Genomic DNA, 22,772 nt, shown 5'->3' with positions numbered 1-22,772 from the left:
ATGGGCCAAGAGTGCTGATGCGTCCTGTTTACCTTGTGGTAATGGATTTGTTTGCGGCCCAAACCAACCCTTCCACCCCCACCCCCCCACCCCCACCCCGTCTCGAAGGAATATTGAGGGCTTAGCTCCATTCATTTTCTGCTGCCCTGGCCATTTATTTTGATTAGGGAATGAAGTCCTCCACCCGGCCCTACCCCGAATAATTGACACTGTGTCCTCCTAGGTCAAGAAAAATATACCCTTAGTACTTATCCCCTTGGTGAAGTGGCAGTGTATGAAAAGATTGTGGCTGAGCACTGAACTGAAAGTGTATTATTGCTTTAGGTTGCAACAAAAAAAAGGGGGAAAAAAACTGTCGGGGAGCTCGTAAATTATATTTCCGGCTCTTTTTGTCCCCCACGCTTGACAGGATAATTGATGTGAGCTGTGAACTTCAAATTGGCTTCAACTAGCCTATATATTATATATTTTTCTTTTGTTGTCAGGAAGATCTAAAGTCACTCAGATGTTGACGGTTTAAATAAAGGACATTGGAGAAAATAGATGAAATATGTTAAAATATTTCTTATGGTGGGCCTTGGTGCAGCTCCTCGGGTCAGTTTTTCTGAAGTGAGATGCTTTAGCACTCTTTCCTCTTCCTTTCAGCAAGCTTTCTTCTGATTGGCTGCCCCTCAAAAACACAAACAGTAGGTGGGAGGAGCTTCTGAGGTGACCACATTGGGGATATCTGCTCACATTTATACCACACCAGAGCCGAGAGAAGAAAAAAGCTAACTTTTGTGTGCATAGTGATTACGTGTACATATCCTGATCTCGTTATTTGAAACCGTTACTGTAAGAGAAGAATGGGTAATATGCTCCTTTTATATTTTCTTCAGCTTATGTACAAGCTGCTAACAGCAAGTCTAGAATTAACTCGCTGATTAAAAATCGGAGTTTTTGCCTAATCCCTTTCCATTCCTTCCTTCTACATTGAGACATTAGTTCCTAAAACAGCACTGATGCATGTCCACTCCCTCATGAAGCCAACTAGGAATCAGCAGTGCAGGCAGAGAGAAAAGGGGAAGCAGATGGCTGGCCTACAGAGGTTCTGATCGCAGGGATATTGGCAAGATGCTGAGCTGGAGAAATTAACCTTCAGAGGTTTATACACTGCGGCAACTGTTGGCTCAGGCTGGATTGCTCCCTGGCCCTCATCTCACTACCGCTCCTGTTTTTCCAGTCAACCTTTTCACGGAAGTTGTCTCTTCCTTATCGGTCTCGATTTTAATCATTTAACTCCCTGTTTTCTCTGTTTGCTTGGTTTTTTCTCACTTCGTCACTCAGTTGAAGAAACCCAATCTGATAATATCTTTTCACTGAGATAGCTAGCCATAATTTACACTTCAAAAACAAACAAAAATTTGCAATCGCACCGATAGCTGCAGCCTTTTATTTGTCTCCCTTTCCTTTCGTTCCTGCCGCAGTCGTAACTAAAGGTCAAACCTTCCGTCTGCCTCTGAAGTAGCTCTAATATGATGTGCGCATGAAGTCAAAGCCTTGGCAGCGGCGTCAACTCTTTTCTGGATTCGTTGTTGTTGATCTGGGAGCTGGCTTGTTTGAGGATCTCCATATGGATCGTCGTCATCATTCTGCTGCGGGGCATGCTGCCTGTCTAGCTGCTGCAAAACAACAGTCTCCACCATTCTGCCGGCAAAAGGCCCCATAGCTGTGTTTCATTTGCAGCACACAGTTGGTCTACATTGTACCTTTAGTTCATTCTGTTTGCTCAGCTGTGTAGCTTCCAAGTTTAATATTGGTTTAACATTAGCTTTTCTGGAAGCCAGCAGCAACAGTGAAGTAGTATAGCTCTGGCCTTAACAAGTGTATAAAATCTCTGTTACGGTTTGGTAATCGACGTTGTACTAACAGTAACGATATGTAAAGTATAAAGTGACTTTAGTTTAATAGGGTAATCAGTGAGTACTTGGAAATCATTCCAAGTTACAGGCAGCAGTGCTCCATTTAAATTCACTGTGATCGTTCTGTTTGGCTATTTTTAACATGTCAAAGAAACTACTTTAAAGTGCTGTAGAAAGGGCTTAAAAGATGAAACGAAGACCTATCGGTTATTAATAAAAAAATAATAAAACACCCAAAGATGTTGAATCAAAGAATGTGAAAAATTTGTTGGAAGTGCAAATGTGTTCATTGCCAAATCTCATCAATGAATGAGATAAGAAACTGAAACAATCCAGACACACATAAAGGAAGAGGTGGAAGAAAAACATCCAGAGTTTTTATATTTGACTATTTGAGTCCCCTTCAGATTCAGGAAATAAGTTCTGTGCATCTTTACTAATATTAAAATGGAAAAATATTAATTGAATTGAGTGTTTCACCTTCAGGGCAAACATTTGGAAATGTTTTGCACTTGATAACTAGCATTGTGAGACAAAAGTCAAATATTCTGTAAATGAAAAATTTTCCCTAAGTAAATACCCAAATCATGACTGGCTCTATATCACAGTTATTTCTGAACTCCGTCTTTTTTCTTAACCATTTATCCAACCAGGGCCGCAGGCTGGCTGGCAGCTATCCCAGCTGACAGTAGGCGAGAGGAGGGGTTCACCCCAGACAGGTTATTTCGAAGCCAATGTAATTGTTCCTCGAAAGATTTCTTAAAATCTTGCTCTGCCACATATATCATTTTTTGTTGCTTCGTCAGTAATCAGGTTCACTTATTAAGTCTAAGCAGAGAGACTCAGACATTCCTGTCCCCAGCCACCTTAATAATAATAATAATAATAATAATAATAATAATAATAATAATAATAATAATAATAATAATAACAACAACACCAGAACAGACCTCTACCTTCCAAACCACCTCTTCCACCTCTTCCACCTCTTCCAGGGGCCACCAAGATCTCCCCAATCCAGCCAAGGAATACAATCTCTTTAGCGTGTGCTGTGTTTGCTCACCTAAGATGCACGCAGGAGGTGTCCTGGTCAAATGAATGAGCCTCAACCTTTCTTTATCTTTAAATACGAAGGAGTAGAACCTCTACTCCAAGCCTCTCCTCCTTATCTCTACGGGAAAGCACGACCACCCTTTGGAAGAAGCTAGTTTCTATCACATGGATTTGCAGTCTTATTATTTTAGTCACTGCACAGAGCTAGTCCATGACTTGGAATAAGAACTCCACCCTCTCTTCTGACTGACGACCATGGTTTCAGACTTGCAGCCGAGGGTTCCAAAAGAGTCCAAAAGAGCTGCATTGTCTCTGGAGAGCAAACTTGATCCTGAGGTCAATAAAGTGGTGAAAACGTCCCAACTGGCTGTATCTTGAAATTCTGTCCATAAAAAGTATGAACACAATCAAATGGTAAATGGCCTGTATTTATATAGCGCTTTACTAGTCCCTAAGGACCCCAAAGCGCTTTACATATCCAGTCATCCACCCATTCACGCACACATTCACACACTGGTGATGGCAAGCTACATTGTAGCCACAGCCACCCTGGGGCGCACTGACAGAGGCGAGGCTGCCGGACACTGGCGCCACCGGGCCCTCTGACCACCACCAGTAGGCAACGGGTGAAGTGTCTTGCCCAAGGACACAACGACCGAGACTGTCCAAGCCGGGGCTCGAACTGGCAACCTTCCGATTACAAGGCGAACTCCCAACTCTTGAGCCACGATCGCTCCAATCAGGGCAGCCCTGATGGATACAAACTCTTAAACTCTCAAACCTCACCTGACCTCAAAGCAAGGTCTCACTACAGTTGTACAGGAACTGAATGGCCTGTAGCATTGGACCCATCAACTTGTACTCCCCAATCACTCCTCACATGATGTCCAGAGGAACCTGGTCGAATGCCTTCCAAAAAACACACATAGATTGGTTGGGCAAACTCCTGTGTAGTTTTGCACAACCATGAGACAGACTCTTCTCTCCAGCACCCTGACATAGACCTTCCCAGTGAGGATGAGGAATTGGAGTATACCTCCAATTCTTCCTTCTTAAAAACCCTCAGCAAAGAGAGTAGACGCCTGTACCATGAACTTTAGTTTACCCTTGGGGTGTTCAAGGTTACAAATGTAGCTCACTTCTTTTTGGGGGTACGCCACCATAGTTAGTCATGCTGAAGACCAAACAGAGTAAGTTTTGTTTGAGTTGAAAGCAGCATGTGCTAAACTACTGCCCACTGATCAGTCAATCCTCTGGAAAATATAGTCACCGTTCATCTAAAGTCTTTGTCGTTTCTTTACAAACATCAATAAGAAATTCAGGTTTTTAAGAGCAGCAAGATTAACACTTACGACTTAAGACTGCAGCAGAAAGAATCAGGCAATCTTTTCAACAGGAATACTTTTATTTAAAAAAACATGTTAATAGAACTGAATAAATAAGTCAGTAAATATGATCAGATTTTGCAGTCTGCAATATTTTTGGCAAGTTTTCCCTCCTGGCTTTAAATAGACTTCATTAATGTAACATTTTTACAGTCATAGTTACCACTGCACACAACATGCCCACACATTCATACGATGTTAATATGCATACTGTGAAGCACTGTCTTGTTTTGTTTTATTCAATCACACTCACTAACACAGCACTACTCTGGCTGCTGCAAAGCCTTCTTTCAGTTGCTCCCTTTAAAGGTTACCACGTGGGTCTTGCGCCTCCATCTCATCCTATCCTTAGCATCCTCCTCTGTCACACAAACCCTCTGCATGTCCTCCTTCACCACATCCATCAATCTTTTCTCTGGTCTTCCGCTTGTTCCACATACATCCTTTGTCCAATATAGTCACAATCCCTCCTCTGGCCCAGTCTCCAAACCTTCTCACCCTAAGCTGCTTTTCTGAGATATCCATTTCTACCTCATTTCTCATCTTTTTAAGTTACTTTTGCTCGTAAGACATCCTGCTAGCAGACCTCTTTGTGATTAGCCCTACTCTGCAGCCACAGACAGGGAGGCGGGGTAAAGAGGGTTGCAAATTTGCATCAAACCAGAACTCCGAGATTTAAAAGCCAGTGGTTTTTGGCAAAGGGTTGAAGAAGCTAAAGTGTCTTTTTGCACCTCGTTTGCACCTGCGGAACCTATATTTGAGAACTTAGCAATCCACAGCAATGTTCATATGAAAATAGATGCAGAACGTAGCTGCCAAAGTGCACATTACTGAAAACCACAGGAAGATGAGTCACAAAATGCACGAGTTGATGAAGTGGTAACAGGTGATTGTTTATCAGCACAGGGACGGAGCTCCGAGAACAGTCAGCGTCTGAGTTCTTGATCGAACTGAAGTGACAATATAATTGAATTCTTTTAACACTCAATTATGTAGTGTTGCTGCAGTAGAATTAGGCACAGACGGCCTTTTCTTCTTTCAGAATTGAGAGAATTAAAAGAAATGTCTTTCTTAAATCCCACTCAGTACTGCTGACAACAAAGCCACGCAGCGTTTGGACATGTTTCATCAAATTTAGGATGTTGAAAATAAAGCACCAGGGGACTGAGGCAAGCTGTCGTCGTTGAATGTGTGTGTGTGTGTTGGAGTGGGGTGGTGGGTGGGTGTAAATGAGAAATGACTTGTGCAAAGTGTTGTGACTGGCTGGTTGGTTTCATAATTCTCCAAAAACTGCTGAGAGACGGAGACGGAACATCTGCTCGACACATCTGAAGTGCAGTCTCCGGTGAAAAATAAAATCTGATGACAGTAGAAGTTCCTTATTTTGTTGTACTCTTGACTAGTGTGAAGCAGACATCTGCACTGGCACGATTGCCCAAGAAGTTTGGGGATTCGTTTTAGCCAATTTCCACGAAACTGTCAGAAACAAGGTGAAGCGATAATCGCTCTTGCTGTGCAGTAATCTGCGATCGTTTCCCCCGCATGTCATGTGAACTTTTGCGTGCATGGTAATATAATACTCAAGCATTCAGAGCGTTCGGTTTGTTCAAGCTTTCATAACGTTGTCTCTAGTCTTGGCAGTGTTTTTCCTCCATAGGGAGTAATGTTCTAAGCATATGTGGGGGTAGCAAGGCTGAAATTAATGTAAATTTATGTGATTCCAATGCTTCATAACGCAGCAGAAAACATCCGAGCGCAGTAAACAACATCCTGTACATTATTCGTCTTGAGTTTTCAGGTGCGATTTGTAAAAACAAAGAGCGGAAGGCAACGTGTCACTCCTGTGGAAATCACTGCCGCACATCCGCTCTGCATTTCTTGTAGTATATTATTGTTTTTGACACATAATATACGGCGCGATTTTCTCTTTAAGACAGGTGCTTGTTATCTGTTGCATTCCAACTCTGCTGTGATCTGACACGTGGACGAAGGCTTTGTTAAGCTTGTTATCAGAAAACACGTTCAGTAGTAAACTCGGGAGTAATGTTTCTCCAGCTCACCGCCAAAGCTGACGGCATCTGTCATTTGCTATCATGTGGAATGATGTTTTCTAATTGAGCGCATGGAGAGCTTCCTGAGTAACTTCTCTCAGCAAGCAGTTATTGACTGTGCTCCCCAGCTGTCAAGTAGTTTAATACTGTTTTAAAAGCTCTTTTTAGTTCCCGCACTTGCTTTTGCTTCAGGTTATTGACATTTTATTGTACTTGTGACATTCTAATTGATGGAGGAACATCCGCTAATGTTATTGTGACTAATAAGTAGTCTAATTATAAATAGATTTTGTGTAGTAAGACTTTAATTAATTCGCAGTGACTCAGTGAAGTTACTGCAGGTAAGTATTCTGTCTGTAATAGAACATTTGTGTCCAATTGTTACCAGTAAAACCATATTATGTGCACTTAAATGAATAGCTACTTTTTTGGTTGCTACTTTTATGCGTTTTCGTTTATTTTGGTCATTTAGGCTTCAGCCTTCTGTTAGTATCTACACAGGATGCGTTTAGGCTCAGTGCATTAGCAGGTCGCCTGTAATTGTGGCTCTTTCTAGAGCTCCATACATAATCCACAAAGTCATACATTTACATTTTAAGCCTGGAAACATGCTAAGCTTGGGACCCCTCCGCATCTAAAGTGAATAAATATTTGGGACTCTTATGTGTATTTAATGCATTTCTGCAATTTTACTGACTTTCAATATGCCTTCGCTTTACCATGTTGGGAAATGTCATCCAGGATAGAACAATGTCCAGCATGCACGTTCAACCCGACTGATGATTAAAACTGTCCTATTAGGTTTGATGCAGAGTAGCAGATATCCAATATATACTTTAACATCACATAATATATTGTCAAAAACATAGATTCTCAAATTTTATTCGTGATATATGGATATCTCGTGTTATTAAAGAGTTCCAGCATTTAAAATTTATATAGCACCAATTCATAACAACAAAGAAACCCCAACAATCACACAACTCCCTATGAACGAGCACTTTGGCGATTGTGGGAAGGAAAAACTCCTTTTCAACAGGAAGAAACTTGCAGCAACCAAGATTGTTGCACAGGAGGAAACATGTCACCAAACAACTGGTAGGTCTAAATTGGTTCGACTGCATTCATTCTCCGACAGATTGGTGAAGGTTTGCAACTAATTGCTCTGTACTTACAAGCTTATTGCACACAGTAAGAGTAATTTTGATTGTACCTTGTTTTCCCCAGTGTGACTGCAGCATTAGGTAGCCAGGGTCTCATACATCACCAATCTAAAATAGCAATCTTGTCTCTCCTCTGCTCACCGTTTCACCACGTGTGCCACCTTTGCTCCCACTCCTCTCCGTGTGTCACAGTGAAACAAACACACACAGAGCAGAGATGCTTCATTTAGCTTTTGTACACAAGCCACTGTGGAGCTTTTGATGTATCCCATGACTTGCTTGATCTATCAGAACAGCACTCTGTATGTACTATGGGACTTGCAGATTTTCAGAATAGTGAAACATACACCTGGATAGTGTGGACCAGTGTGGATCTCCCTCTATGCAAGCAAGGAGCAGAAGGATGAAGCAAGGATTAATTTGTATTTTCATGGATATATGGATGCTAAATGAGCCAAAGGTAAAAACCATTTAAACATTTAAAGGGATTATAACCTAATAAGAAAAAACCCTAGTAAATATGTAAATTTGATGAAGAGGAAAGTGTTTTTTAGACATTTAATCAATGCCATAATAGACTTTAAGTTCACAGACACTTAAACAATAGATTAAATGCATAAACTTGGAGCAAAAACCTCAACGTAGCAACAGGGAGCTGCATTTTTATTTAAATGACCGAATTGAGGTTTTAATTCTGAGTAATAGTACCATTCCACCATGTTACTAGGGTGAACAAAGTCTGCGTTAAAAAACAAAGCAGCTTCGAAAACATCGCACTTCATTCGTCAAAGGTTCCCCCGATGATTCATTGTGGCTGACATCAGTGACAGAAACACCAGAGCGATGGAAATCTATTCAAATGTGGTGAGGCTCAATTTCCCCTTTCATGAGAGAACTGTGGATAATATGTTGGACCCAGACCAGTAGGGGGTAAAATAGCTTCATCAGTCTTTTCAAGTCAAAGTGAGGTGGAGGGAAACAAGTGAAACGCCGATGCATAACACTGACATTTTTTAATAGAATTCATTTATAACAAATGGAACTCGTGTCAGCAAAGAACTGGTTTTCGTACAGACTTCTTCCGCCACCAATGTAACCTAAGTAAGAAAATAAAAAGCACTCCTTTCATTCAGAGAAAGAAACATTTTACGCTAACAACTAATCAGAGGTAATTGTATGATCTTTTTAACAAGCCATTTTTTTCTTTTTTTTTTTACAATTTCATTATTTAATTTTCAGTCTATGCATCCAGACGAGAGATAGATAGAGAGAGCAGAGAACACAACGTTTATTTCTGTTAATGACACTCCAAGCTTGAATGGCAAAGCCACGAGAACAGATGGTCGGGGGGGACAGATTGTTCTGAAGTCATCTGCTGGAGTAACCATGGCATCAGAATGGATGCTCTTTTTGCCACAAACTTTTTTTTTTTGTCTTTTTCAAGAGTTGATACCATTTTGTGTTATTTACATACACACAAAGTGAACGTTTAAGGAGATTTTTTTTTCTTTTTATAGATGGGTTCAAGTAATATATTATTGGGTTTAGAATCAATAGGGCAGTGCATAGTACAAAGATAGAGAAAGTGCAAGTCTTCCTACCAGGCCAGCTTTGGCCGTTCTGCAACGTTTAACCATGCATATGAAAAACAAAAGAAAACAAATCGATAAAAAAAAGGGGGGGAAAAACACAACGTGTTCTGAGATTAACATAATGTAACATTAGCCACCATGAGGTTAAATAATAGCACTTTTATATCTCAAAACTATGACAAAAGTAATCAGTTAAGCAGACACAAATATAACACATAGCTGCTTCAGTTAACAAGGGAAAGAAAGCACCTGGAATGCACATCCACAAAGCCATCAGAGAGGGTACTGAGAAGTTATAGATGCTGCTCCACATGAAGACTGAAACATAACCCAGCTAAACCCCCTGTCTCTAACTGCTATGCCAGAAAAAAGAAAAGAAAAGGGGGGCTTGAAACACCGTTTAGGATTGTCAGGATAACATAAATGATGTTTTGTTTGCAGTTTGTATTTCTCTACATATAAAGTAAAAACCTAAGGCATGAAGAAGAAACCCTTCGGTGATGACCTGTGCACTTGGCTTTTTTTTGGCCTGATCGTTTTTTATTTAAAATCTAAACAATGTTGGGAAATGTGACTGTAAATGGTAAAGAATCGGTTAACCTTAGGTTGGGCCTTAAGACATGATGGATATTATCCTGTTTAGTTCTGACACCAGTCTCATCCCTGTTTAAAACCTGTCTGGTAATTGTTCGCAATGTTGCCCGTTTTCTATAAAGGCCAGTAGGCCAGTATACATGTTTTCCTCTAATTCGCTAATTCGCTTCACAGCCACAATAAGGCCACTGAAAATGACACGTATGACCTTTGAAACGTTCTTATTTGCATATATATAATCTCATCATGTGACAAATGAATACTAAAGGTAAATAAACTGTACATTTACACTAAATGCCTCGATTACTCAAAGGATACATTGACATGTTAAATGAAACATTATAAAAACAGGCATAAATATAAGGCACTCTAAATGCAAAATGAAAGAAATGTCCTTACCACCGAACGCTTCGAAGAACCACAACAAAGTGACGTCTTTGTACCTTGCCCTATTGCGTGGAACGTGAGTGCGGCTGCGCGACCCCTCTGTCTCTGAATACAAAGTGTACGAGAGCTCGGAAAAAACCACCGGGGCGTTCCCGCTCCCACGCCTCGCTCGCGGGGGGAAACGACAATGTCAATGAGTGAACAACATATCCACGTAAAACCCCTATCTAAACACACACATATTTATTGCACAAGAAAAGATGCACTGAATCAGAATACAGTTTTGTCCTACTGATGTGCATTCCAGTGAAAAATCTCTTCATTTCCCCCACAGCACACAAACTCTCAATTTAAAAGATTTCATAGATGATCCATATTTCATTTACATTTTCACTCATAAATTATGTACTTTATCAATATATTTAGAATGTTATTTACTTTAATATATATATCTATAATATATATTTATATATCTCACATATTTGACAATCTATACCATATATTTATATAGTCGTGTATGTCATCGAATTCATCAGGTTCTCTCTTATCATTGGAACATGGAAGAACTAAGATAATCGGTAGCAGCAACTTCATACTTTGCTCATCCCTGTTGATTCCACAAAGCCCCAGTTTATCTCATGGGAGTAATTAAGTTACCATGTAGGTGATCATGGACAGAAAAAACAAAACCAACAGAGGAAAAGAATCAATTGTTTTAGAAAAAAAACAACAGAAAAATCAAGACCAAAAAATAACTCTTTAACAAAGTTACATTTTGGTTGTGTGAATTCTTTTCTGTGCACTAAGTGCAACAAAATGCGCGGGGGTAAAAAGAAAAAGCAAAGAGACCCTCTGCAAAACAGCACATACTGTACGTTAGAACAGTTCTACAGCTTTGAGAAAAAAATAATGAACCTTTACGTAAATACATTTTATCACTTTTTCCCCAAGCGATAAATTTGTGTAAAAAAAGGAAATTCACACAGTTCAAAAAAAGCACATCAGCTGTATAATAAAGTACTAAAAAACTAAATCAATAATTTGTATTTATTTCATAGATCATTTACCCTCTTCCCCAAAATTTAGATGATGAACATTGTGACAGAAAACGGGGCTATTTATTCATTGTTACTTTAAGTCTGTCCTGCTCTTGTGGACCAAGCATTGTCTTCTTTTGTGATGGGTTGTCTGTGTGTACTTGATTGTGAAACAGATTTTTTTTCTTCTTTACAATGTGCATTGAGTTTTTTTTCCCTCCCCCGCAATACTGTGTTCTTCCGATGCCTCTCGTAATGGTTCATAATCACTGATGCATTTCTGACGATGTCATTATTGTTCATTTACTTTTTTGTTGTGTTGGTTTCGTTCAGTTTTATGAGCCCCAAAATGAATCCTTGAAGCAAGAGAAAAGGTAATTCCGTGTAATGCTTCAACAGTCAGGATTCCCTCACTCTGAGTCAAGGCGAGGTTTTTATCAGGGTTGGGGAAATACTTGGTCCTCCTGGGAATCATTTTTTTTTTCTTTTCGTTTTTTGACAAGTCATGTCGCACATCCAACATGTAATGAGTTGTTAGCAAGGAGTTAAGGAGTACTTTCTCAAGCAGGACTTTATGGCTCAGAAGAGAGGCTCACTGGGTTTTCTTTTTCCAAAGGGCCCTCTGCTTTTATCTTCCAATACTGGGTCTTTTACGTTGCATAGTGATCAAAGCTTCCCAAGTACTCCAAGCCAGCTCTGTAGCAGAACTGGTATTGATCCTGGAAACAAAGAAGAAAAGATGGTTACATAGAATCATGTTCGCTACATTTTCCATTCCAGCCAACCAAGAAATTGTCTGTACTGTAGATACAATTCATTTTTTCCCAAAAATAAACACAAACTACATTCTCAAAGCTTGAAATTTGAAATGGAGAAGTGGAGAACTGGCAAAACTACTTTAATTCCACTACTAAATTAATCATAGTCGCTTTAGTTCATCTGTTTGGCTAAAGACGCTGCTTGGAATCTATCCAGACCTTTCAGGCAATTGGAGCTAACTATCAAATTAGTAACATAGTAGCTAGTTACAGTCAAACACCTATAGTACAGTATGTAGGTTGGGCTTTTTCTAGAGTGTGAAAGTACACCAATAACAAAGGATGGGGTTGGAGACAGCTCACCTCTGTCTGCACCATAGCTGGTCTTTGCGTCCGTAACATTTTCACTGTCTGAAAGATGTCTACTACTCCCTCATATCTCATTCGTTCCAAGACGATGCTGAGGGTGATGAAAACTCCGGTTCTACCGACGCCCGCGCTGTGGAAAAGAGATCAAGATGGCAAAGAGGTCAATGCTCCTGGCCAGAACCTTAATGAACCTACAAGTAGTGTTTTTTTTCTCCCTGAATGGAAATTGCTAATTTCATCATAATTTATCCCCTAATGTGAATATGTTCTTGCACGTTTTTCTTTTTTTTTTACATTTTATTTGCCTTCTGAAAAGACAAAGATGGTTTGGTGCATTATCCTGGTCACTTACCTACAGTGGACCGAGATAGGGCCATCTTGGCCGAACTGCTCTTTTGTTTTATGTACTTGGCCGATGAAATCAATGAACCCCTCTCCTGATTTTGGCACTCCTTGTTCAGGCCAGTCTGTGAACTGAAACTGCCTTACTGTCCGTGACTGCCCATCCTGCGAGAGAAATAATGTAGAAAAACGGTCATGACAATGAGAATTGAAGCTAGGAATGTAGCTGAAGGTATTTTGCAGGTAGCCCAGTTCATTCCATGATCGTTACAGTGCAATCGTGAAATCTTGAAGAAAGGCGGTTGCGCAGATGCCAAGAGTAAAGCATCAGAGAAAACGTTTTGTTATTAAACAAGACTGTAATTTTACCTGAATGTATTTAACATGAACACTAAAGATGCTAATTCCTTTGATGTGCTACCCTTGACAGGGTGCTTGGAGAATCGACTTTGAGGATGTGCATTACTGAAGTGATGTTGTATCCCCTTGATAAGGAAAGCAATCCCATTGACGAGACAGTGTAACATACTCTACAAAGAAGGGAGTCTGTGCCATTTATCTGTGTAAGCCTTTGATGGAATTAAAAACTCTGGCAGCTCAGTGCTGCCGGCACCACATTTGTTTTTTTTTAAACACATTGACATGTGTCATAATTTCCATATATTTATATTTCTTCCCATGTTACACTTAAGGCCATAATGGTGTTGTAAACAAATATTTGATACAATGCCAAAATTGGAGCAAATTACTGCTGCTGCAGAAAAAAAATCGAGTTAATTACAGTTCATCATCCAGCGTGTTCAACCCCATTAGTCAAATCTCCTTTCTTGGTAAATAAAATCATGTGATTAACATATTGCATTATGGGATTTGAGACATTAAAATAACCTATTGTGTGCTCGAACGCTCACTTGGTTCTTTCTAAATTGTCTACACCTGCACCTCTCTGTAATCCACTCAGTGTCCTCCATGACCCTTGGGTAGGTCACAACCCAGACGTGGAGAAACAATAGCACTAGTCTAAACTGTAAACAGCACTGATCTGAAGCAATACATTCCCACAACCTTTGATCTTTAAACCATGTTTTATGAAACAGTGTCTGCTTACCCTGGCATCAGTCACTTTGAACTCTCTCAGGATATACTGGGGCATGTTATACTCGGCCATGGGGTCCACCACAAAGTACTGGTATCTGGCCGACCTTTCTGCTGGCCAGTACTGGTGGCACTTTTCCTGTGGGAAGTGAAAAATAGAATACCACAGTGAGCCACAACATTCTCTTCACAGACTAGCTTCATTGTGTTCGTTCCCAGAAATGTCTGTCTTTCAATTCACACTGTATCTGCTCTTTCAAAGCTTTTCTTCCCAGTTCCTGAATCTAAGTATAGCTGTTTTCACACATGCACTGCAGCCCTGAACTTTTTCTAGACTTCTTTAACCCGGCGGAGCTGCACGTGAGGACAAGATGCAGTCGGACCAGAAAATAACCTGTCTTTAACCTGCCGTCTCCTTAGCACCAAGTCTATATAATGTCTGTTTGTGTCAATATGAGAATGGCACAGGTAACAGCTGGGTCAGCACTGCTTGCCCCTACGTCTCAGCTGCTACGTTCTCTAAACTTAAACCAAACAGAGTATTTCCTAGAGGAAAGCACTGCTAAAGTGGACTATCTTCTTCTCCTGATATGTGTGAAAACAGCTTATTGTATTTCATTTCTTTTAAAGACTGCCAGAAGAAAAGAATAGCAAAACAGTGTTTCCGTACCCTGCCCATTTCTCTAAGCTTGGTTAGCATTACAACAATAGTAGAGTTATGCTCCCAGAGCATCCTCCAAAAGTCCTCCGTGGTCTCTGCCAGTGGTCCCTGTGTTGCAATGTAGGCTTTCTGTTGCCTGCGGAAATGAATCACATGACAAAGGGGGGGAAATAATCAGCGTGGACGCATATCTGAATGTTACATGGAACTACGTTTGCACTGACGTGAAGCCTTGTGTTGATTCACTTTCATTTTAGTGCTTACCTGTACCCATCAATGAAACTGGCATTGATATAGTCAGAGCCCTCAACTCCTCGAATGGGCTGTAGACACACTCGTGTGGACTCGTATGGCATTATGTTAACAAGGCGGTTCTTGAACTTGTTGCAGGGGAGATTGGCACTGATGAATCGTGATGTATGGGCTTTAGTGTTAGCTAAACGCTGCAGGGGGAAAAAAGGAGGAAAAAAAAGAGATACCCTTGAGTGTACGGGTATCAGGTAAGAACAATGGCATTCAGATGTTTCTGTATTTCCCCGGTGACAGATTGTGTTTGACAACAAAGGTATGTTGCGAGCGATAAACATCTGAGCAGTCTAGCGAATTGCACACCTTGAAAGCGGTGAAAAAGAATCAAAAGTATAATATGCTGCACACAGCTGGGTCATGTAACCATAAAGTATGGAAATGGCATCAAAGTGATTATTATCACAGCTTGCCCTTTGCCCGTGTTATGATGAAAAGACAGGGAAATGGATACACCAGGAAGATTTAAGTAGTCAGAAGAGCAGTGTAATCTGACCTGTTTATAATCTCTTGGTTGAATCAGCATCCATCAAAGAGAATGAAAGTAGGCGCGTGACAAGCAAGGCAATAGCATATATACAGCAACGCTGGTGGAGCCTTTCATTGTAAATGCAGAGTATATTGCTCAAGTTCTTCTGGCAACTGCTCTGTGGTGGGGAAAACCTGTGTTTGCCGTTTTCATGTAAACCAAGACCCCTGTTTTTGAAGGAAATGGAGCTATGGAAGGGGGAGCCAGAAAGGGGGGAAATTTATCCTATGTCATGTTACACAAGTGAGTCAACTAACTGGAATAGAGAGGAAACCACAGGCCCCTTGCTGTCTAGTGGGGCCTAATAGTGGCTGGAAAATAGTTTGGGAGTTGTATTGAGAATGGGAAAAAAATTACAATGACTCCTTGGTGTGAAGTGGGGTACGGGATGCCAGTGGGGTGCAGGTAAATTCTAAATACTTTCAAATAACTTCATCAGGTGTGGTTTGAAAATGTAATATACGATAAAACCGTCTTTAGCATTATTTCTCTTAATCAGCCCTTGACCCAAGCCGTTTTGCTCAGTGCTTATCCTTTGGTAAAGAGTTAAGATACCTTGAACTCAAGTTCCATGCCGGTGACATTCTCTCCACCCTCTATCTGGGTCAGTTTCTGGATGTAGGCGTATAGGTTTCTGGCGGGCACTTCGGTGGTGCCGCAGTTGACGGCCTCCTGGAGCGCGTCATGTATGAAGACATACTGGTCCTCTGTCTGCACCATGTAGTTGCGCTGGGCACGCATTAGCGTGACGTGCCCGTAGATATCCACAGTCTTCTCGTGCTTGATACGTTCAAGCATGGCATCAATCACGATGAAGCAACCTGTGCGTCCCACGCCGGCACTGGAGCCACAAAGGAGACAGAGATGGAAGGATGGAAGATGGTTATTCATTTATGAAATAACGCTTTAGACTTTATTCAGATGACAGAGTTTTATGGCAAACTCCCACCAGGGTCTATAACGTCATGTTTTTATGAGTTATATCATGCTGATGTTGGCATCACAAGCTTTTTATAAAACCGGGATAAAGCCACCATGACATCACCCACTGGTCTGCGGACTGGTTTTGAAACCTAGAAACATTTTGGCTGTCACCAGTTAGTTGTTAGAAACCATATGCCACGAGTCATGGGTTGATATGACTGACACACTCATTAGTGACACAAGCGCCTTGTCAATTACAAGATCTCCCCACCGCTAAATTATACTCTGGTTCATCACTTTTGAGACCAAATGTTTTTAAGCTAACATCATGCAGTACTAAATGACACTTGAAACCAGAAACTGAGACCACAATTTCATCAAGCGCTTACAAAGTTATTAAGCTGACTGATATTGGATTTTTTTAGCCCGATATTGGTATTTGGAAATTTAAAAACCCATTACAAAAAAAGCCGATACTTTTTTGTTTTAGTAGTTATTTATTTGTTTGTTTATGCTCTGCTAAGATCGCCTAGTCGTTGTGTCTGTGGCGTTCCAAAAACAAGCGCTGCCAAGTAAGAAATTGCATAGTGCCCTCTGGTGGAAAAACAGTGCAATGTCAACACTCATATTACGTTAGAGGAGTGTTTTTCTCCATGTCTACTTTAGTTTAGTTTTACTTAGTTAGCCTAGTTTTCATTTATCGGCTGTTATAAATGTCGATATTGACAGATTAGAAAATAGCTATTATTGGCTGGTAACACCAACTTGCTGAGTATTAAAGTGAGAAGCCAGGTGAATTTTTATCTAATGACGCATATGCAACTGGATTTAGAAAGAATGCAGGTTTAAGTCATTTTGATCTGCATCAGCACAGTGGAAGGAGAAGTGTCTTGTCCAAACAAGGACAGGGAGCTTGAATAAGTTCCCTTCTTCCGGTGATGAGGCCAAAAGGTAAACTCTCTTTGCCAAGTTTTCCACTGTAGGATGGACCATTTGGCTTGGAGTGTAATTAAATCTGAAGTGGCACTATGTGGAGAAGAGGGCCCGGTACTCACAGCCTTGAGCGAGCTCAACACTGGCTTTGCAATCCAGTCCTTCTCCTTTGGACCCCACCTGCACTCTTCAACCTATCGGGACTAATAACTTACGCAACAGCAACATTTAACCTTCATCTCGCAAATGAGAAAAGTGCCACTAGAACAAATGTGAACACAAATGTGGCTCCGGAGTCGCAAATTTGACGTGAACATTTTTTATTAATGTGCCGGGCAACTTCTGAGAAGTGCAGCTGACTACAATTAATGCCATTAGATTAGTACTGTGCACCTAAATGGAATAAGAGCTTTAGAAGAGGCACTGAAAGCCAGGTCTCCTCATTAAGATTCACACAGGTACATTTGTGCATTAGTGAGCAAAATGCACACGTGGAAAAAAAAGACATCCTGCCAAAAACAAAAATGTTTTACTGTTTCACTTTGACCTCTCCTTGCAGGCCAGCTTGAGACACGCTCTATAGATGTAGCGCGTTGGCAGTCTGCTGACGAATGCTCACCCCTGCACATTACATGTTTTAATATTGCATGGTTCAGCACAAAGATGTTTTCTGATGACAATTTATTTACCGCGGGGCGACGGGGTGGTGTTAAATCTTGTTCGTTAACTCTCCTCCCACCTCCCGCAAAGCTCGGCATTGACGAGACAAGTCCTTGCACTTGGCACTCCAAAGTAAATAGGTTATTCAATTCATTAAGCTGACATGCCTACGAGGTGTGAACCATGCTCTTGTGCCTCCTCCTGATGAAGCATTTGTTTTTCATTTGCTCTGAGGAACAGGGAAAGGCTTGAGAAGGAAAACTCAAGAGGGAGTAAAGTCAGTCCCCGGGGGCCAAGTCTGGTTAATGTGCCATGCTGCACTGGAACTGTGCTGCAAATGGAATAAAGACACGTATGGGAGTCATTGGCTTTAACAAATGATCTGATGATCACTTTCAAAATGGCTGACATTGGCTGAATGAGACTGAACTTTTTATTTCTTTCCTGACAAAACTCTTCACACCTTTAGGGCGGAAGGGAAAAAGAGTCAGTATGAGTGAGTGAGAGAGAGAATTGGGCTGCAAAGAAATGTGAAATGTGTCTCAGGGTTATTTGAAGAATGAATCACTTCCAGGTCTGAGAACACCTCAGCTCCTGGCCGTGGGATATAGAAACAAGTCGAGATTTTTCCCTCTACCCCAGCTGTTTCCAATCTGAAGGCATTTTGCAGTGCAGACTTGAATGTGGGAGAGTGATGACCTGCAAGAGAGTAAGTGACAGAGTGACAGCAGAGAGCTAGAGAGAAGGAGACGGAGGACGACGGGGAGCGCAAGGGCGATGAGAGCGAAGGCAGACTTGTTTTAGCTAGAGATTCTCCTCGTTTGTCTCATAAGCATCTGGGATTGCTATTAATTAAAAAAACAAGCAATGCTAGGAAAGTGTAATATTTCTTTATTGACAGGTGTGTGTGTGTGTGTATTCGGGGTGGGGTGAGACGGTGCAGAAAGCTGTCGGTACGTTTGGCAGTTGAAGGAGAGCTGGCGTACTGACTGCACTAATGACCTGACACTGCCTTTTCAACCAGTCAAAACCAGCTGCTCTGGACGTCGATACACATTAAGTGTCAGACTAATATGCTTTCCAGGAGTTTAGGGAATAAGGGATGGGAAAGAAAGTTCAGCGTGAAATACAGCTGCAACGAGTCCTGTGAAGATAAAGCGTGAGCAGCAGTGAAAGCAATTACATATGTATTGTTAAAAAATCTCTGGCTGTCAGCTAACCTGTCACCGTTCTGCTACTCTGCCTATAAAACATGCACACATAAAGCGCAGCTCACCAGGACCGCTGCACTGCTGTTAATGGGGTCGATAATCATTTCAGTCGCGTGCATGCGCGAATACTTGGAAATGTGGAAAGTAAATCAAAAAGAAAAAGAACGCGTTGCTTACTCGGGGAGTATGGAAGGTTGGTCTTTTAAACCCAACCCACTGGCTAGTGTTGACTGTCCATTGGGTTGGCTATAATCCAAACCATTTGTATAACTGTACTGGAATCACTGGGAGACTCAGCTATAGCTTGAAGGAAAAGAGAGGACAAAGAAGCAACGTTGCTTAACCTAACAGCACCACTGACATTTCATTATGTCTTCAGTCTTTAACACTGGCTTCTCTATCGTCAAAGAATTACTAGCTTTAAAAACCAGTACTGGTATTAGAGTATGACTCTGACCAGATGTGGTGTGGAGGAAAAGCACTGCTACACTGAGCGTTATAAGTCTCTGACCACGTGAATGCCACTGGGTGCAGTTAGGTGTGGACTGTTTTGTTTTCGCCACGCCCTGCGGCTGTAACACCTCGTCACAACTGCACAGCCTGTGGTCACCACTAGTAGGCAACGCTGACAAAGTTGGTTGCCTGTTTTTTTACTATGAAAACTAGAAGCTTTTCAAGGCAAGCCTCAGACTTGTGCTTGATACAGCAATTGCAGTTTGTTATATGGCCACTTGAGGCTTGCCCTAAAAATCAGCCATTTATTATTGACCCCACAGATGTTGTAAAACATGGATGTAGCCACTAAGCGACCTCTGCAAACAGTATCCTTCTGATTTGATGGCCTCATTCATTCAATTTGGGTCATACTGAATCAAAAATAAAGTCTGTTTGGCAAATCTTGGTCATACCATGTTTCAAAATGGTTAGCTGTGGTATGAAAAAGCACCCTCATTGGCTAACGACTTGTCAATCACAAGCCATTAAGCAATAAGTGTGTTGTTTCACAGACAGACCCAACATCACTTATCACATCTGGGGGGTTTTGCAACCAAGATGGCGGCGGCACAACTCAAGGCTTCAAAACTGGAAAGCAGTGGGAGACTTCATGGTAGCTATGTCCACCTTTTAAACTTCTGAAATTACTTTAAAATTAGTTTGAATATATATACAGTTGCTTATTTATATAAATTACTATGAAATTTATAAAAATTTATCTGTCCATTGAACTTTTTTTGTGATTTTCTCCCTTCTATGGAGCTAAAAGAGGCCACCCAAACACATGAAATATCAATGGAAAGCCCATGATGTTCTCTATTTAGGACATCAGGACTTTGTGTGGTAGCTCAAATAAGTCAAAAGATACAGACCATAAACAAATGTCCATTACAAAGGACATAAATGAATAGGCTGGTTCTCAGGAGGATATTTATATCACACATTGGCCTTAAAATTTTGCATATGAGCGGGTAGCATTAGCGATTTATAGCCAACAGCCTGTGTTGTTTCCGGTTTTTGAATAAAGCTTTCTTGGAAATGCATCACTTTCTCTTGTATTTTGATTAGAGTGAAGTTTTAAGATTGGATGGACCCCATGGGGTTCTCTGGTTTTTGGGTGGGCCGCAGTACTCTGACACATGGTAAAAAAAAAGGAGGAAGGAAATGGTTTGGCTGTTACTTGTAACTGTGAGTTGTTCTTACAGTTTTCCTTCTGAGTCACTGGGAGAGGCCAGAGATCACTGTGACATTTAATCATGTCCTTTTGACCTCTTCTGAAACCTCACAATGCCTGACTAGCCCTTTAGCTACAAGAGCAAAACAGCCCCTGACCTGTGGGTTACTGAAAACAGCAGGACCTAGGAAAGCAAGAGGCACGCTATAATGTCCCCGGAAGAAAATTCCTCTAGTCTTACCTTTTGACAAGTGTTCACTTGGCAGTGGAAAACAGATGAATGTATTTTGATTGATACTCTTAAATACTCCTGCGGGGGACGCATTAGCCACCCACTAAACCCATATTAATGATGTTTCATAAGCAAGCGCGACAAAAAAAAAGTGCTCTCTGTAGTGGACATTTCTTAGCCTAACTGCTTTATACAACAGAGGTATAGCTTACGAGCATGAATGCATTTCGCAGTGTCTGTATGGATTCATCTAGAATCCGAGAATGTGAGCGACAGGAGGAGAGAGAAACGTGCTTCTAATTAGCGACTCGTGAGGGAGGAAATCCTGTGCAGTTGATTTTTAAAAGTTCTAAACCCTCTCATTTAAGCTCCTATTCATTCCCTTACACAAAAATAAATAAAAAAAATCAAAAGACCTTGATTGCTTGTTTTTTATGCCTTTATGGTCTTTACATAAGGCGCCTGAGCACATGCAAGCTGATTTTTTTTTTGGGTGCACCAACTAATCAGTCGACTGCTCCGTAGACTGCACCATGCTGTCAGATGTTGATTTTTTTTTTTTTTTTTTTGGCCTCTTTTCATGTGCGTAAACAGCTTCAGGAAAACAAAAACCTGCACAAACTAAAGGAGAAAATATATATATTTTTAAAGTATATCTGCTAAACTGCTTTTTTGCTTTTTTAGTGAGTGAAAAAATGTATTGGAAGTAAGTAAATATAAAAGATAGCTCTATTTAAAACTGTAAAACAGAAAGTTAGCTTTATAGGATTTGGAGCTGGGGCATGACTATATCTGATAGGGTGCCAGAGGAATTAAAAACTCCCATCTGCACAGTGACATTAATTCCTGCATTCTGCTTCACTGTAAAAAAAAAAAGAAGAAAAAAGTCAGGGTTTTCAATTGGAAGCGATTCGCCAACTAGCACTAATTAACTTCAGCATGTGGTAATTCTAATTCTTCAGTAATCCCCCTACCCTTTTTGTCGCTTTCTGACAAAAGTTTGTATCTGTTACACTCGCTATCGCTGCTTCTTAATTTCGACTCCCCCCCTCCTCCTTCTGTCACTTTTCTTTTTCTTCTTCTGTGCAGCGCCTCTGATGACTTCCTGAGTTAAGGGAAGCCAGAAGTCTGTGTTATAGCTTTGTGCTCTCTGCTGGGAGTCTGGCCTCTTATGTCGCCGAGGGAAGTGAAGTTGGCATGAAAGTTATTTGTTTCAGATGCAATAACCCAGGGGATGAGCCAAGGACTTGTGGGCTGCAGATGCGCGACATGTTAGCAGTGTAGCGAGGAAGACGACAGGTCTGCGCGTAGCTTTGTGTCACCGCGTGGGAGGAGATGTTTAAGTTTGCTGAGGGCAATGACACCAGTACACTTTGTTCTGCGATGTTGAAAACACCTTCTGATTTAAAGTGCTTTCTGTGAAAGCTGGTGGGCTGGATTATTTTCTTTATTTTTGGTTTTTCAGATGGGAGGAACAACAGTTTACATCCTATCAAACAGTCGTCCTTTCACTGATAGTTCATGTCTAATTTCTCTTTCAAGTGTTAGTCCAAAAAGAACTCAAACGTACACCTCTAAATAACCAAGAATATGTTGTGTTTTTGCCATATGTATTCATATATTCATTACAGCAAATGGAGAGAAGAAAATCAATTTCATGCTTCAGGATGTTTTTGCGAAGCCGTGTTGTTTTTTACCTGCAGTGTACCACCATGGGCCCTGCATCTGGAGGATTGCAGGCTTTCACCCGTCTCAGGAAGGCCAGGAATGGAGTGGGGTGCTCGGGTACCCCGTGGTCTGGCCAGGCCGTGAACTGGAACTGCCTCACCTCCCTCTTCTCACTGGAGCCATTCTGAATGTTAGCACGGAGAAAAGCTCAGTGACCGAACACAGCTTACATCAAATGATTTGACCTGCAGA

The 22,772-nt window shown here is 41.1% G+C and overlaps 1 protein-coding gene across 37 annotated transcripts in view; it reads right to left on the bottom strand.

Moving 5' to 3' along the window:
• Positions 1–8,551: 8,551 nt before the first annotated feature.
• Positions 8,552–22,772, bottom strand: part of LOC102302568 (protein tyrosine phosphatase receptor type D) — a 205,221-nt gene continuing 191,000 nt past the window's right edge. For all 37 annotated transcript variants that reach the window (XM_042226131.1, XM_014337755.2, XM_042226137.1 and 34 more), the window contains 8 exons: positions 22,550–22,704; positions 15,779–16,064; positions 14,653–14,831; positions 14,398–14,524; positions 13,741–13,866; positions 12,643–12,797; positions 12,285–12,420; positions 8,552–11,882 (listed from right to left, as the gene is read on the bottom strand). In XM_042226131.1, the coding sequence (XP_042082065.1) occupies positions 11,814–11,882; positions 12,285–12,420; positions 12,643–12,797; positions 13,741–13,866; positions 14,398–14,524; positions 14,653–14,831; positions 15,779–16,064; positions 22,550–22,704 (1,233 nt within the window). In that variant the 3' untranslated portion in view covers positions 8,552–11,813. The remainder of the gene's footprint in view (positions 11,883–12,284; positions 12,421–12,642; positions 12,798–13,740; positions 13,867–14,397; positions 14,525–14,652; positions 14,832–15,778; positions 16,065–22,549; positions 22,705–22,772) is intronic.

This window comes from Haplochromis burtoni, unplaced genomic scaffold (assembly GCF_018398535.1).
Source record: "Haplochromis burtoni strain Fernald_Lab_line unplaced genomic scaffold, NCSU_Asbu1 Contig_198, whole genome shotgun sequence".
NCBI classification, from domain to species: Eukaryota; Metazoa; Chordata; class Actinopteri; order Cichliformes; family Cichlidae; genus Haplochromis; species Haplochromis burtoni.
This window is presented reverse-complemented; position numbering and strand designations above follow the sequence as displayed.